The sequence below is a fragment of the Mesitornis unicolor genome, unplaced genomic scaffold (assembly GCF_000695765.1).
Source record: "Mesitornis unicolor isolate BGI_N332 unplaced genomic scaffold, ASM69576v1 scaffold3916, whole genome shotgun sequence".
Classification (NCBI taxonomy): domain Eukaryota; kingdom Metazoa; phylum Chordata; class Aves; order Mesitornithiformes; family Mesitornithidae; genus Mesitornis; species Mesitornis unicolor.
The window spans coordinates 43,420-60,970 of NW_010190099.1; the positions used below are offsets into that span (position 1 = coordinate 43,420).

A 17,551-nucleotide genomic window follows, 5' to 3' on the forward strand; every position below is an offset into this window, starting at 1 on the left:
ATTTTTTCCAGTGTGGTCTCACCTTGCAGACTACATGGGGCCTGTACGACCAACCAGATCCAGGGAGGTGATGGCAGCCCCCACTGCCTGCAGCTCCTGCTGCCCACAACTCCTGCCTCCTCCTGGCAGCACAAGGCAAGGCAGCAAAACCGAATCGTTGGAAGGCCATCCCAGGTGACATGTTCCTCATTTTTTGGGTCACCAGCCTTAAGGCTGATCCGTGGGTCTGCACATCCCCTGTGCCCACAATAGACAGCAATGGAAATTAGGCCTGAGAATATGGGATGCTACAAGTATCCATGAGGGGTGGAAAATAGCATTTCCAGCAAGGCATCTGCAAGAAGAGACTTTTCACCTTGATCTCCCTGTGCCTCAGACCTTAGCTGCAAAATGTCCCTTTCTTGCTTCTCCTGAGTTTTGCCATTAGATCTCTACAAGGCCCTTTGAGCTTCTGCATCCTGAACCCAGAGGCTCCGTGCCTATTTCTTCTCCAGGAGTGTGAAGGAGCTGAGCTCTAGTGCTGGCCAGGGAAGCTGCTCTGCTCCACACCACCGCTGGCCCCCACAGCCTGCAGCCACCCGTTAACACTAGCAGCCGCCAGAGAAATCAGCCCTACCACTCGCTGTTGTTCCTGGCTTTCAGAAGATGAGCTGGGCCTGACTGCCATGAGGCATTTTATTTCCATGGTGGTTTCAAAGCCTCCGCCACAGTCAATCAAAGGCACACAGAGAGACTCTCTGCCCCTCACCCTGGCTGCAGGAGAGCTTCTCAACTGGGGAGCACCATCGCTCACGTGTCCGGATGGACATGGCAGTCTTGGGGAAATCATGACATGGGATCGTGTCACTGAAGTCTGCATCACAACAGGATCAAGGGGATGATGTGTTCCCAGACCCAGCAGTCAAACAGTCTTATCTGCGTAGGGGCCGCCTGGTGTGTGGAAGGATTGGGTGATGAAGAGGTGTCTGGGAAGGTAACAGTGGCAAATTTTGTAATTCAGGGTCCAGGGTTTGACCTAACAGCAGGAACAATACAGACTGATAGTCGGCAGGAAATTTGACACAGCATGGGAGGGGAAAATCCTTTGTTCTGTTTAAAGCTAGCTTAAGCTGGTGTAGTCCAAAGAGCAGTGCCCTTTTATACCATCCAAGGACCTCCTCAAATATGGGCTGCTTTTTTCCTAAATCTGGGCTCTTACATCCTGAAATGTGCAGTTGTTAACATCCTGCAGCAATACTGCATTAGGAGATATATTTCTCTCCCAGTTTCCATATGTTATTGCTCTACTTCTGAACAGTGCAATTAGGTCTCCAGGGCTTGCTTGCTTTATCAAAAAAAGCACAGGTATTAAGCAGGAATATTCAGAAATATTTCAGCTCACAAGTCAAATCAGATAATTACAGTGGTAGGATGAGCTTTAAAATTAGCCCAGTTCACGCCTGAATAGAGTTCATATCTCACTGGGAACTAACCATCCTTTCTCTTAATTGTCTTCTTTCCCCCCACCCCGCTGCTGTTCGGTTTGGAAGGTGATCTTTAGTAAATATTGCAACTCCAGAGATATCATGGACCTCTTCTGCATCGCAACAGGATTACCAAGGTTGGTCTCTCTTTTCATTTGTGACTTTCATTTCGCTTCTGTTCTCTTACTTCTGGGAACAAATTAAAGACAGGCCCAAAATGATTCATTTACCTGCTATTCAGGCTCCTCTCTTGTTCCAGTCTACTGGAAGGAGAAATCCAGGCAACCCAGAGAGCACCAGCTGGAAAAGTGCACAAAGCTGTGGTAGGCATTGAGCCACCTCAGTGTCAGCTGCGCCTGAGAAACAGAGTGGAATAGAATAGAACAGAAGATACATAGTCTAAAAACATAAAAGCAAATGCAGAAGCCCAGCCCTGAGTGCACATGGGTTGTGTGCACCTATCAGTTATACCTCAGCACTACGTTTTTGCCCGTATCGAGTGAAATGTAACCTTATGTTTAGAACCTGTTTTTAGGGAAATATTTGGGGCCAGTAAGAAGCATTGTCACTAAGTGATACGTTTTCTATTTAGATACAGCACAATCTAATCCCAGGTATGGGATAGTCAAACACAAAGTACCGCAGCGTAACCATTTTATAGACCATAAATATCCTCAAAGCCATTTCCCAGGCCAAGTATTTCCTAATTTATGTTGTCCTGCAAAGTCCATGCATGTCTCCTGCTGTAATTTCCTGTAGGGTTTGTTTCTCTTACCTTCAGCCTAGAGAGCAGCATCCAAGATAAATCTCTGTGTTGAGAGGGATCCAGGGTCAGGCATCGGTGTGAGTCAGGGTGGGAGAGGTTGGTGAGTGTTGGAGGGTGGCGTGGTGCAGCACCTGGCCACTTCTGCATCACCGACACAGGGTGGTGGTGCAGGGGGAGAGAAGCCCCTCACTCACATCTAGAAGCGGGCATCTGCTGTCTGCATACGGACCTGGAGCAGCACAGGCCAGATGCACAGCAGCGTGCAATAAGCCATAGTCTATACCTTTGTACGTACAGGTTTACAGTACAGAAAAAGCACAGGGAAAAAGAAGCCAATCCTCTAATCATGGGTTTGTTGCATGACTCCAGCTCTGGGGATTGAAAGATAAAATTGTCTATATTGACTCAGAATTTGCATAAGCTGCCAGACAGAATTAATGCCCTTTGCTGTTTATCCTGGCTATTTCCTCCCATTTGACATTAGAGAGGTTAATAGCTCTCATTTGCCTATGATGTCAAATATTTCCACTCTACCACCCAGGAAACTTTGCTTAGCAGTTTTAGTGATTCACGATCAGGGTGTTCACTGCATATTTGGCATTTTGTTTTCTTCAGAAGACTTCCAAATACCTCTACATTTCAACCAGGCTCCAGGAACCAAAGTAAACCTCCAAGGTTTACATCTGAGCCTCTGAGATCACATCTAGTTCTGTATAAAAAAAAAGCAAGTAATTTGTTTTGTTTGTTTTGGTAAAAGAGTAACTAAATAATTTCAAGGCATTCATAGCACTGTTAGTCATTTGTATAGTGTGAGTCAATACATAGCTGCTGAGTCAATGTATCACAAAACATACCTTTTTAATAGAAATTATTAGTTGATAAGTCAACAGAATACATGAGTTAGCAGGGAGCAAAGTCTGCTCTGAGATCAATGATGATCACACTTAACATTTTGCCAGAAACATCTCTGGTAACTGAAATGGATGAAGCATCAAGCCTACTCTGTCCTGTGCTTTGAGCCTTTCTGCACCAAGGTAAAATGGGTCTGAGCCAGTGCCAGGCCAGGCCAGGAGTGCTACAGGAGAGAAGATGGTTATGCACTGTATGTGGCAGCACAGAGTTTCAGCCAGCATTTCTAGGTCGAATAAACCTCTTTGAAACATGCTTTTCAGGAACACAACAATCTCCCTTTTAACGGCAGACAATTGTATGGTATCCATCGATCCGACAATGCCTGCAAACTCAGAGAGGTAAGCCTTGCTGCAACCTGCTCTTCAGAAGTAGGGTCAAGCCCAAGGGAAGGGGTGGTGGTTGCCTGCAGATGCCTTTTGTGTGCAGTGGGAGGTGAGCAGCTCCCTGGTGGGAGGCAGATGACAGCAAGATTATAAGACTAATTCCTGCCATTTTTGAAGTTTTTTTACTTGTTATTAAAGTAGGAGTAATTGTCTGAGGGAAAAAAATACTGCTTTTAAGTATTTAATGTATAACATCTGTTCTCATCCCGCCCTGTTTGCTGTCAGGGCTCCCACCTCCTTTGTTCCCCTACTCCTTTACTGGTCTGGTAGGACATGACCATGACATTACTTGCAAAGTGAAGTCGAAGTCTTTGATGAGTTTAGGTCTCTTCCATGCTGGCTTTGGCCCTTCTCACCTCCAAATCCCTTTCTCCTTTTCTCCTTGGCTTCCTGTTGTTTGTTCAGCCTTGCACTTTTAGTTTCACCCTGACTGCTTGCAGTTACTCCTTCTGCTGTTAGTTACATCATCGCATATTTCATCATTGCTTCTCATCAGCGTTACTCTCACTGGCACCATGTGGCAGAACCCCAGCAGCTGGGAGAGATCTACTGCACAGGGCAGTGCACAAACACAGACCGAAATGATGATCCCCAGCACTGGAGCTCCCTTCTGACCTACAAAATTTCCTCACCATCTCAGTCCACAAGCTACCAAGACTTGCCAAAGAGGCGGCATTTTTACCATGTTTGTTGTGTGACCATACAGCACAAGAAAGATCTCTGTGTCTCTAGTTCAGTGGTAAATTGGGGACCATGTGTTCACAAAAAATGTCTATTGCATAGTTAAACTCACAGGTTTAAAGAGAGATTAGAATATATTTGGATGTTGCTTCCTACTTCTCGGGGAGTACAGATGTGAAATACAAACTGCTTTCTGAGTGTGATTAACATCAGACTTCTCTGTCCCTTCCAGGTCTCCATACAAAGTGATTCCTGTTGCCACTGGGCAGCTTTCAGGTAAAATGACCCTTTTGAACAGAATTTACTAAAGCTGAATTTGTGAACATTTGCATGTGGAAATTACATGGCTCTGATGCAACAAAGAAAGTTGACGGTGTCATGGTTGTAGCTATGGCAGAACAAGAAGTGTTCAGGAGGAAAGTAAAAAAAGAGTCCCCAGTTTTCAAAGTACTTGAGAATGAGGTGGAATGGCTGGGCTCCAGGGACTTCCACAGTGCTTAGCTCTGGTCTGACTCAGCATCGCTGATGTCCTGGGGAAAGTCTCACATGGAGCAGTGGTTTTTTTCAGGCAACACAGACGATGTTTGAAAGCCTGTCCTGCAGTGTTTTGTTAAACTCATTCATCTCTCAGCAAAGCTCTGCTGGAAAGCTGAGCACAACATTTGAACTCCATGTCATTTCCAAATGGCTGAGGAAAGAACGTAATTTCTGTTGGGGGCATGGTAGCTCTAAGAGTACTAAATATTTAAATACACCTGACAAGGTTAAAGAAGGCCTGGATGAGAGAACACATCTGGAACACATTCCCCAGCGCACAGCACTGCTGTGCTTCACAGGCAGGACTGAAGTGGCACTTCTACCACTTCTCCTGGCCTGCCAGTGTCAGCTCAGGCCAGCAGCTCTCAGACACTGGAGCACAGCATTTGCTTGGGGCAATTTCTGTAGAGCATCTGGCTCACAGTCTTTTTCATCTGCGCAACCGCGGTACCTCCTGCCACTCGCTCGGAGGCAGCCTGAGCAAGAGCCCTAGCCTCTGCACTGTGGAGCTCCAGGAGGGGCTGGCCGCTGAGGAGGACAGGAGACATCAGCTGGGGACACAGTTTGAAGCAGTAGAGTGGGAAGCTAGGAGAGACAAGGGACAAGAGGTTAAGGTTATCTTGGAAATGTAGAGTGCACAGAAAGCACAAGAGGGAGCCAGAATTTCTGGCACTGGAAAAAAGTAGTTCACAGGAATGGATGAGGCTCTTAGGATAGGAGCAAGGCAGTTTTGATCTTCCTACCTCATCTTTTTGCTAATGCTAATTGCAGGTCCCACCTCTTATTCTCTCTTAGGCGCCTGTATTATGCAAGAAAACATAGTGTCTCACAGCATTGTCTTTTTTTAGATGCGGAGGCGCAGGGAACCGAAGCCTCTCTCTGAGGTACCCATATCTACTGAGGCAGAAACATCTATAGGAAAAGGGCACAGTGAGGCAGTTGTAGGAGTATGGGGGAGGAGGTAGCTAGGAACCAGGGAAGAACTTTATCACAGTAAGATCTGCTACAAGCCATAAACAGTGACTGTTTGTGGTTGTCACTGTGGTGAATTGCATGAGGTTTAACAAGGCCAAGTGCCGGGTCCTGCACTTGGGTCACAATAACCCCATGCAGCACTACAGGCTTGGGGACGAGTGGCTGGAAAGCTGCCAGGCAGAAAGGGATCTGGGGGTACTGGTCAACAGCCAATTGAACATGAGCCAGCAGTGTGCCCAGGTGGCCAAAAAGGCTAAGAGCATCCTGGCCTGCATCAGGAATAGTGTGGCCAGCAGGAGTAGGGAAATGATCTTTCACCTAAACCCAGCACTGATGAGGCTGCACCTTGAATACTGTGTTCAGTTTTGGGTCCCTCACTACAAGAAGGATATTTTGGTGCTGGAGAGTGTCCACAGAAGCTGCTGAGGGGTCTGGAGCACAAGTCTTATGAGAAGCAGCTGAGGGAACTGGAGTGGTTTAGTCTGGAGAAGAGGGACTGAGGAGAGACCTTACCACTTTCTACAACTACCCTCCGTGTAGTGAGGTGGGTGTTGGTCTCTTCTCCCATGTAACTGGTGATAGGACAAGAGTAAATGGCCTCACATTGCACCAGAGGAAGTTTAGATAGGATACTGGGAAAAATTTATTTTACTGAAGGAGTGGTCAAGCTTTGGAACAGGTTGCCCAGAGTGGTGGTGGAGTCACCATTCCTGGAGTTCAAGAAGCATGTGGATGTGGCACTTCAGGACATGGTTCAGTGGGCATGGTGGTGCTGGGTTGACAGTTGAACCTGATGATCTTAGGGGTCTCTTCCAGCCTTAAAGATTTTGTGGTTCTATGTCGCCAGGAGGAGGTTGTCAAAGCTGAGGGGTGCACATGACTGCTAAGGGAAAAGAAGATGTCTCCTAAACAATTTCCTTATTGTAACAAACTCTAGGAACAGCATCACTCTTCAGGTCCACAAATATGCTATTTGCACTATCAGATCAGAAAAGGAGGTGTCTTAACTGAAGAATGTGTCTCTGTGTGCCAGCTGGCATGGGTAACCCATAGCCATTTGCCCAAAGACAAAGAAAGAGCAGCAAATGGGGCCAGCGGGGCTCTCCCAGGGAATGCCACTGTGTTGTATCAGCTGGGAAGCTGGTTGAAGAGCTTTTGAGAAAACTTGTCTCTTTTTTTTCCCTAACATGAAGCTAACCATATATTTTTATAAGACCATGTATTACTTTCCATGCTCTCCCAGGGCCCTCATTTTTCACCCCAGCTGACAGCACATGGCTCTGCTTTGCACAGAGTGCAGCTCACTGTGTCAGCAAGGTCTCTCTCCCCTTCCTGCATTTTATAAAACAAGGATTTCCAAAGATCTAAGCTGAAAAGGGCAAGAAAAATTCTGGCAGTACTTTGCCAAAGCATAAGACAGTGTTTGCTATGGAAAGAGGAGGAAAGTTGAACTGAGTGTGATGGAACTAATGTTCCTTGGTATCTGTTTCTCTTTCACATTGGTTGTCATTAATCTTAAGCATTCCTGACATTTTGCTGAGAGTAGAAAGAATAAACAGAGTGGGAAATTGTTCTTCTTCATTAAAAGAAAAAAAAACCAGCTCTGTTCTAGTCTTCACTTCTTAGACAACTCTGCCTGCATGATTCTGCTTCCCAAAGCAACTCGTCCAAATACATTCCAAAAAAGGGGTCACCCCAATTTTCACAGCAGTGGGAGGTAATGCACCTCTTTTCAGCAGTATCCCGGGCAGCTGGAAAAGAGTGACGCACGCTTCAGAGGAACAAAGGCTGTAAAAGGTGGGACTGGAAAAGACGATCCTTTGGGAGGAAAATATAAGCCGTGGCTTTTATCCAGCAGAGGAGATATCCACTGGAGTCCTGCTAAGAAACCGTTCTTCATTTCCTGGACACAGTCATGGGAGAGGGTTGGAATTAAAAATATGATTACTCCAGTGAGTGTCCATTGGATGCAGCATCCATCGCCGTATCACCGTGGGGTCAGCCGTCTACAAGGCAGAGATGGGGGCCCCGCTGGCTGGCTCCGAGCCTGTGGGGTCATCATCATGTTTTGACCCTCCTCCTGTGGCCCTGGACCAGAAGACGTATGGCTATCCAAGTGGAGCACCAAACCCCCATTGCCAAATCCTTCCTTCTCTCTGGGGTGTTTAAACTCCCAAGCCCTTTGAACAGGCATCTTCTCCTTCCCAACAGCAGAAAAGCTCTGGTCTATGCCCTTGTGGTGGAATGGGCTCAAAACTCACAAACCGGTGGCTGTGTTGCAGCTGTAATTAGTAGGATTCAGGCACTTTGCAATACTGCTGGAGATGCCAATTAAAGGAACAAATCCTACTAGCAGCACACTCTTGAGATATAAACCTGAAGTATGCTATGTTTCTGATAGTGCAGAGAAAGGAGCATTGGATGTGCAAGGGCTCTCTTACCACTCCAAAGTTAGGGCAGCAGAGCACCCAGGTGGCTGAATGAGCCCTTAAAGACCTCACAAGAGATGTGACCTGAAAGAGCATCAGATGTGCTGAGCTTAGCCCCAGCCCTCTCTGCACCTCTGTCTTCAGCTCGTTATGGTGGGTTCTTCAGCACAGGCATCCCCTCATCCCTGGGGAAACAAGCAAGGAAATGCAAAAAGAGAGCAGAGCCTGACCAGGACAGAATCCAACATGCAGGGAGACCTCACTGCCTGCCACTCCTTGCTCAGCAGCCTCAGCACTGAGGAACCCTGCCAAAACATCTCAGAGCCGCTCAGCCAAGCCACGGCTGTAGGCAGCATCTTTGCCTCCCACTTCGCTTGCTCTTCGGTTATTTGCCTTTTCAACTAATGAGCTACCTAGCACTGGCAGGCAGGAAAACCCATGGTTTCTCCCCAGAGAGGAGATCTTGTGCAGATTACTATTGGTAAAGTGACAGAAGCTCATCCCTGTGTCTAAATTTTCTTCTTCTGAGCTCTCTGTCTTCTCCTTTTGGAGGCATATTCACACTCACAGCTCAGGCAAGAAGGAAAAAGCATAGACGGAGAGACAAACCTCCTCCTGCCTGCTGCTCCTTACACATGTCCCACGTGGATGCGTGCATCAGGAGGGGGACAACTGCTCAACTGCTTCAGGATTACTCACATAAGCAGGGACTTGCATGCGGCAGCCCAAATTAACCTGAGCTGTCAAGCAAATTTGGCGCTCGATAGGATATGATTCACAGACGTGGGCTTGGGCTTTAAGCGCACCCCTCACGGAGGCTTTTGTCCACCTGGCTGTTTGTTTTTTTAAATTCCTCTGCCTGCCCAGATCCAAACAAACAGCATAGAGGGAAATACAGATGGGAGCCTGAGCCAGAGGCACAGGCACATGTGAGAAAGAGACCTCATGGCAGGAATTCACCACCCTGACATTGGCAGGGAAAGGCTGCTGCCCACGTCCGCCCAGGAAAGGCGGCTGCCCACGTCCGCCCAGCCTTGCCTGGCCACAGCAGAAAACACGGGGGAAACAACCCACCCCAACAACCCACACACTCCTTGCTTGCTCCCCGTTGAGGCTGGCAGGATGGCAAGGAGAGCTGGGAAGGGCAGGAGGGTGGAGGTGGATCCCCGGCCATGATCCTGCCAGGTGACACGGGAGAGGAAGAGCCTCTGCCAAGCAGGGCGTTGTGACGCCGAGGGGGCCTGCCAGTGGGTTATGAGCCATCTGTGCCAGTGCATGGGCAACCTGAGCTGTCCCAGCGTGTACCCAGTCTCCGTCTGGCAAGGAAGGTGCGCGCTCGCTGCCAGCCCTGTGATCCGGCCACGGCGGGAGCTGCAGGAGGGAGGGCTGCTGCCATATTCCCTGGCACCTGCTTTCTGCCCAGACCTGCTGGAAACGGGGCTGCCAGGGGGGAGGGAGGGTGAAATGGCTCCTTGCTCTGTGATGCCTCAGCCAAAATCCCTGCTGAGCTTGGCAGGGGCCAGCAGGTGAGGAGCCGAAGTCCCCACGCCCACAGTGAGCACAGGAATGAGCCATGGGAAGCCCAGGGAGGCCTGAGTTGGCCCATCCCCTGCCCAGCATTGCGCTATTGCAGCATCTTCAGAAGGGGGGGGGGGTGTTCTATTTTTCATCTGTCAGCTCTAAAACGCCCTGTGCATTGTGCAAAAATCTGACTTGCTGAACACCTGCCCTTGCAAACATTGCACATTTGTGGTGCTGGCAGTCTGTCAGCTGAGGGTTGCCATTGGGTTACTGCAGGCAGGAACTGGCAGCCCTCGGGCAAGGTGCACGGATTACATCTACCCATGCTATGTGCAGTAGGATTTCCTTTTCCCAGAGGGAATGGCAGCAAAACAAATAAAGCAACTGAGGGAAAAGGTGGCTGCACGTACCTGAGGTACCAGCCCTGCCCAGAGGTATTAAAAAAAAATACGCCAGAGGGCAATGAAAGGAGTAAAAGGACACCTAGCCTCCCCGTTTTACAAAGAAGAAGACAAGCAAGAGTAAATGATGTTGTTGTGATGTTTCATTTTCTTCAGAATCAGAGTTAGCAGAGGTCTTCCCCTCAGAAAGGAGCAGGGCAAAGAAATGCATCTTTGTCTCTTTAAGATGAGACGAACTGCCACTCTTAGTCATATATCTTTACTGCACCCTAGGGTTATAAAAACATACATCTTCGTTTTGAAAGTCTTTTATTACATCCATAAACATCAGATTGCAGCTGACTGTTCCCTGGATGAGAATGTCCTAGTACTCCAAGTGAGTTTTGACAGGGGGAGGGAGTGAAAGTAAGATTGGTTGTTGGTTTTTTTTTTACTGGAACGGGAACTTGTCAGTCTCTGGCATGCTACAGCCACTGTCAGAGAGCTGAGCGGCACCGAAGTGAGAGGACACAGCTTTCTCTGCTTATTCTCACTGCTGGACTCGGTTACCATCCCAGGTGCTGCAGACGGTAAGCTTTCCTCCTGCCTTAAATAGGACACAGCATTTGCTTTGTTTCAGCACTTGGGTTTTCAGATGGGTTTGTGAGAAAACTGAAAAATGGGTCTCTGTGAAAAGACCTAATCTCTTCATTTCCTCTGCTAGCCACTCCACTGGGAGTCAGATCACAGGGGGAAAAAAAGGGGGAATTAGATCTGAGACTTTCAGAGCACAGAGTGCTTGCTCCAGTTGAGAGACACAAGGGTAACAGCCAAATTGTTTTGACCAGAAAAGTGAATGCTCTTGACAAGTATTTCTGACATCTCTAATACCTGAGGAATTGCAAACCTTTCAACAGGTACAAAAGGTGTTATTTAGAAATATGTTGTAAATGCTGGGCTGTATTTCCGTCTGATGTGTTTTACCTGGGTGACTGCAGTCATGAGGAATCATGCTCCCTCAGGCAAGTGCAGGAAGTAGCTTCAGAAATGCCATTGGGGTATTTCAATGTAGGGTATAAATGGGTGTTCTGTAATATGAGGCATGTATATGAGAGCATGCAACATTTCCGCTCCTTGAGCATGAGAAACCAAGAGTACATCCACATTGCAGGCATGAGAATGACCGCAGCACAGTGCAGTTTAAATTACCCGGTGGGGGGAAGTGGAAGCAATCTCGAAACAGCAGCCTACAGCTCAGAAAAGGTGATTTATGCTTCCCCTGTCTGTGTGAATACAGTGTGGACAGATTGAAAGATGGGAAAACATTGGTATCGTACTTCTTCCTCCCTAAAGTGTACTGTCCCTCAAAATCTTGGGTCTTGTTTTAAGGACTCATTTGCTTTTGCTTGCAGTAGTGATTTTAATCCTGTGATGGTCTGGGGCTTCACCAGGCTGACTTTCCCAAGCTGAGACAGGAGCTACCAGTGTGAGTGCTCCCAGTGTGGCAGCTGCCGCAGCAGCTCAGGCAGTGATCCCCATTGCAGCTCTGTCCAAGTTATGGTCTCAGGGGAAAAGGGGTTAGGAAACTTGTGCCCTGCTGTGTCCATCCCATGAACCAGGAAAGACGGACCTCATTCTGCAAGGACAGTCATGCTGGCATCTCACGTTTGCCTGAAGTTTATGTGTAGCAGTACAATACTTACAAATTTGCACCAAAAAGCTGGTCTCCAGGATAATGTCCCAGTGTAAATCTGAAAAGCATGGTAGGTTTTCTTGAGTTCATAAGCTGTTGCGTTGTTTGTGGGCACTCTGGCACAGTGTGCTGATGGTGTAGAGGTGGTCCTTGTGAGCCAAGACCTTTCGAAAGTCAACAGTGATTCTGTCCCAGAAAGCAGTCTTCTTTCCAGAGCATGCTGCCTTAAAACAAGCCACCTCTCAGAGACCCAGCACCCCTCAAAAAGCCCTTCTGATAAGCCTTGACTATAATCTGCAGGCAGAGGAAGGCAGATGAGACAAGAAGTCATTCTCAAACGCTGTCACTGTTCAAAGGCCCCGAACAACTTTTTGGCTAAATGCTTCACTGTCGAAGCTAGAAGTCTGGGGATGCCAATTTGCAGAGAGGTTGAGGGTGTCTTCTTTCCTCTGATGTTTTCTGTTCTGTCTCCCTCCTATTTCTTTCAGAGAAAGAAGAACTGTTCCAGAATTTATTGGGACAGATTGCTGAGCAGTTCTCGAGGTAAGAAGCTGAAGTTCATTATTAATTTAAAAGACTATTTCTTTTATCAGCCTGAAGTGAAATTTTCACAGGAGGTAGAGGGGCATTTAAGATCTCTTTCAAATCCCACTCTTCCTGCCAAATTTAGGCCTGGTACACACATTATTTCCTGCTGTCAGCAATACAGTAGCTTAAACCAAGAGTGATTTTGACAAATATCTTTTCTCTAAAAAGGAGATCAAGTATTGAAAGTATAAATGATCTTATTGTGCTCCTGCTCTCTTGGGAAGCAAAAGAAATGCTTCTTCATCGAACAGTCAAATAATCTGATTTGTTTTGTTTTCCCCTTTATCACCCAAACATGTCTTTCCTCCAAGAGGATTTCTGAACATCTGTACAGATGCTGATTTTAATCCAGCTGGTTTCAGTAAGACACATCAATCCCACCACAGCTCAGCAAATCACCAGCATAACTCAAAAGGAAGAGGGCTTCAGAGTGTGCAGACATCAAGATGCTGCTGTTAGGCAAAGCAGCATCAATTTAACTTTGCTTCCCTGGGGGGTACAATAACAAGTCACTGCCGAGAGAGGGGGTGATGAAGTGTTGCAGAGCCACAGGATGTTCCCAGGGCCATAACAAAATCATTTGTTGTTAGTTTTAATGTAAATTAAACCCAGCTGTATTTTGTGCCCAAATTTTAGCATTTTCATGGAAAATTTTATTTTCCTTATGGCAACCGTGGTTCCACAGATCAATCCTCTGAAAAAAAATTACATTTCTAGCAAATACCTAGGGTAGGTACAGCACTAAATGTATAACATTAATACATGAGGGTTTTCTTTTCAGGGTTTTTAAAATCAATGAGCTGAAAACGGAAGTAGCTAATCACTTGGCAATGCTGGAGAAAAAGGTTGAATGTGAGTGTCCCTTTCTTCCTATCGCAGTGGGAACCGGTGTCTCAGAAACCCTTCACCTCCTTGCTGTCATTGTACCCCACTCTGTCCCTCTCCTTGCAGCCCCTCTGCTTTCTCCAATCACTCATAATTTGGCCAGCCTTGAGCCTGAAAGGCCACAGGCGAGCCCGGGGTTAGGTGTGGGGAAGGCGGGAGCCCGTGGTAGCCCCTGCTGGTGGGGCAAAGATGAAGACGGACGTCTGGTGTTGCAGGCCTCCACTTTGAGGGGCAGTTGAGCCCTCCACCAAGCTTTGGGCCCAAGGCCACATCCTTCTGCTACCAAGTCCCCACAACAGAGGGTCTCCACTGCCCACTTCCCCGTCCCCCACGTCCTGCCCCAGCCCTGTCCCCCCTCACCTCCCCTGCACCCAGCAGTGACCCTCATGGCTCTGCACAGGCACTCCCTGCCAAACACGGCCCTTCTCAAACACACCTGGGGCCTAGCACTCTCCCCTGCCTTTTATAATAAATAAAAGGAGGGAAAGGCAGCTGCTTGCCATCTACTTCAAGTCAGATATTTGCACAGGTCAAACCTGTTGTCTTGCAGAGAGACTTTCTCCCCTCAGAAATACATTTACTGTGTACGAAGCAGCACCAGCTCTGAGACTTGACTGTATTTCTGCTCGGTGTCATGTCACACGCCTCCGTCTGCTGGGAAAGGGCCTGAAACGGGGCGAGGCCGTTCCCCACAGCACACATGCACGCCACACACACGGGCATGCTACACGTGCACGCTACATGGGCAAGCACAAATACAGCGCGGATGTTGAAGTGTCCATAAACAGGCAGCGTACCGTGTGCTGAAATACAGCTGGAGGGTTGTCACGCGAGGCAGTGACTTCTGGGCTGTAAACACGGGGCTTCAACCCTTGCTGGCCATGTTGCCTGGCGGACTATGATCCATTAAGAGTATCACAATCGTATTCAGTTACTGTGCAACAGCCAAGTTAAGTTCATCTGGTCAAAGAGCTCCTTTTCTGATTTGTTTTGTCTTTTTTCCCATCCCCCCCCACCCCAGCAGCATCTGACTTCTTGTTTTTCTGTATATTATGCAGAGCACAGGTCCCAGAAAGGCAGGGAAGGGGGATGAATAAGGCACTGTCACCCAACACCGTTTTGACACCAAAAGCCACATCCTCACTGATACTCAGCATTTAAGTCAGAGTCTTCCCTGGCACTACATCTGCAGCAAGGATCAGAGTCTTCCCTGGCACTACATCTGCAGCAAGGACTTTCTCACTGGAGCTAGCTGGGGAAAAAAATAAATAGTTTCTGGTTCATGGAAGAAGTTGTTTTCTTGAAATTTCCCCTGACCAGAAGCTACCTTGACCCTGCAGCTGCTCAGTGAGACTGATGCCTTTGTCAGCAGGGAGAGGAAAAAAATGTCCTTATTCAAAGAGCAGCTGCAGGAGAACCTCCTCCAGGGGCCACCCCAGCCGCAGGCTCCCAGTCTAGTGGGAGTCCTCCAGCAATGTCCGCAGAGGGGTCACCCTGCAGCGTCCCTACCCCCAGCACAGACCTCCACAAGGAGCCTGGGTAGCAATCCCTCCCAGTCTGCTTGGCTGCAGTTTACCCAAGGCTCCACTGATTTTTTCTTTTCCCCAAAAGAAAATAAAATAGAACGAAAAGGAAAGAAAAGAAATAAAAAGGAAATAAAAGAAAAATTAGTTCAGTCACTGCATTTTCTGTGAAACTTCTGACCAACTCCAGTCCTCAGGGCTAAATGCCACAGACTGGAGCAAACAAGGCAAGCATTCCTATGGGTCTTCCTATGTCCTTAGCAGCCCAGGCCAAGGCTTCTTTCAGCCACTGGCTCTCCCTGGTGACCCCCAGAGCCCCTAGCTGCACTCTGCACACACGCTGCCTTTCAGCACTGTCAGCCTGTGGTGGTGGAGGGAGATAAGGAAGATTCACACACTACAGCCAGTGGGAAGAGTTGTGCACTTGCACTCTCCAGCACTGTATTGCTGGTTTAGAGAAAGCAGCCTACCCAGAGCTGCTGTGCCGTGTGTGTGAACTGGATTCACTGGTCCCCAGATGAGGCTCCTTTTTGGAAGTAGGTCTCACTGCTGATGGCAACAGCAGGAGATGTAGCAATCTGCTGCCATTCTGCCTGCGCGCCTGCAATCCCATCTCCAGCAGCCTCTGCCTGTGGGAAGAAGCTCCCTGGGTTGCCTGTCTACAAGTGCATCCATCTGCTCGAAATCGGACTTCCAAAATTTGCAACAGAGCCAAGTCTGAAACATTTTGAAACAATCTCAGGCTCTCATGTTTAAAAAGTAAAAGTATGAGAGAAAGGGAGTGTTCAGCCTCCGTACTTGAGCTGGGATCCCAGAGGTTCCTTTAAGAGCTGTGTTTCAGTGCTGGATTCAGCCCAAGGATTTCTTTAGACAGCACAGGGTCTTTTCAGAAGGTATTTCTTGCTGCAGATTAATATAATGGGCCCTTAATCAGTGCACATGACAAGGCCATTTATCATTTGCGAGCCAAATGTGAAAAGAATTGTGCTTTTGTTTTGCCTTTTCTCCTACCTCCTTCAGAGATCCCTTTTCCACCAGATTCACATATGATCTCCAGGATTTCTTCCCCAAGGGGGACGTGTGTGTGGGGATAACTGCTCATGACAGCGCTACATCTGCACCTCACACAAAATGTTCTCAGCTTCCTTCCCATTACTGTCTAGAGACCACATCACAGAGATGTGTTTTCAAGGAGCCAAATCTTTTAACTGATTTTTAAATCCCATATAAAGCTTGTGACTTCCCCTTGGAAAATGCATCCATGCAGGGCAAGCACTGGGAATGCTTTGTCCCACAGCTTGACTTTACTCTGCTCCAGTGTTCACAGAGCAGCACACACATGATTAACGAAGCACCAAAAACCCTTTACAAGGGTTTACAAACATCTCACATCTACCTCAAGAAAATAATTATGTAAATTCTCTGCTCCCCTGGAGAGGTTTTGGAAGAAAACTAAAGAGATGCAATATGAAAAAATGCTCAGGGCTGCCATTTTGTACCATAACTCCTCGCTGCAGTTGCCTGCCCCACTACCCGGTCAGTCTGATAATTCTGCTCTGCTCCTACTGCTTTGAATAGGCACCAGCCACCATTTAGACAGCTTGGCAAATGGGCTTACCCATGAACTTCTCCAGGATTAATGCACCGGAGTGGTACACAGCAGCATAGGGCCTGCAGGCCAGCTGCAGATGATCAACAACACTTGAACTGAGTACCCTAAAAAGTGCAGCCAGATATTCAGAATGAGGATATTGAATAAGCAGGATGGCATCTTGCCTGTATTATCACATTGTGATCACCCAAAGAACTTGCTTGTAACAGTGCTAGACAACAAAAACCATTAATCTGGAAATGGGATTTTTAAGTGGAGGGTATCTCTGTAATCAAGCATAAATGAAAACCCTCTCCCTTTCCTCTCCCAATATGAGGCATTTTGGACTGGGTTCATATACCTCTCCGGTTTTCACATTTCCCATTTCCAGCCCCAATCTTTGTTGTTACTAGCATAAAGAAAACAAAATTCAGGTCTCTGCTTATCTAGAGTTGTGCCCTTCCAAGGCAGTTTTTTAAATCACTTACATGCTACCCACAGATAAGTGTGATTTTGACTATTATTTTCTGAGAAAGTGACTGAATACTGATTGTACTATCCCTGAACCACAGCTTGTCTGTGCAAACAATGAGTTCAGTAAACAAATGGGCTGTGAATTGATTGCATGTGAATGACATGTACTTAATAAATGGCGCTGTGTTATGTCCTTGAGCATGCTGATAGTTACACGAGAGGGAAAGAAAAGGGAGAATATTCCCATGTTTCGCTGCGCTCGGTTCTCACGGCTACATGGAATGAAGTGCATTGCTGCCTGAACAGGCAATCAAACTTTTTGCCTTGTGGCTCTCATAATTACATACAGAAGGGGAATATAGGATTTTTTGTGCCGTGTGCAGAAATAACCTTTGATTACAAAATTGATTGGCAGAAAGAAGTGACAGATCTTCAATACCTTAAAAAAATTGAAATCGATCATTAGAGCAAAACTTTTCAACGTTTCTCTCTCTCTCTTGCATTCTCGCTTTGGTTTCTCTGTATCTAGCAATGCCTTTCAGAGCTCTTTAATGCTCTGCATGAACTTTCAAATTAAAACCTTTTATCTTAATGGGAATTCTAGTCCTACTGGGATGTGTTTACCTAGTTGTGCTTATCATCCCATCACGAGAGGGGTTTTTTTTTGCTCAGGATTTCCTTTGATTCGTGTTGTACAGCAGAGAAGTGAAGGCACCAGAACAGCTGCCTGCTGCTAACAATCGCGGAAAA

General features: G+C 47.3%; 1 protein-coding gene across 4 annotated transcripts in view; it reads left to right on the plus strand.

The window, feature by feature from the left end:
- Nucleotides 1-17,551, plus strand: part of PDE9A (phosphodiesterase 9A) — a 49,669-nt gene that overhangs the window by 11,102 nt on the left and 21,016 nt on the right. Inside the window, exons 2-6 of one of the 4 annotated variants that reach the window (XM_010186277.1) lie at nucleotides 1,530-1,600; nucleotides 3,402-3,479; nucleotides 4,438-4,481; nucleotides 12,229-12,283; nucleotides 13,110-13,180. In XM_010186277.1, coding sequence (XP_010184579.1) covers nucleotides 1,530-1,600; nucleotides 3,402-3,479; nucleotides 4,438-4,481; nucleotides 12,229-12,283; nucleotides 13,110-13,180 — 319 coding nt within the window. The remainder of the gene's footprint in view (nucleotides 1-1,529; nucleotides 1,601-3,401; nucleotides 3,480-4,437; nucleotides 4,482-12,228; nucleotides 12,284-13,109; nucleotides 13,181-17,551) is intronic. The other 3 variants (XM_010186278.1, XM_010186279.1, XM_010186280.1) reach the window with 3 other exon arrangements.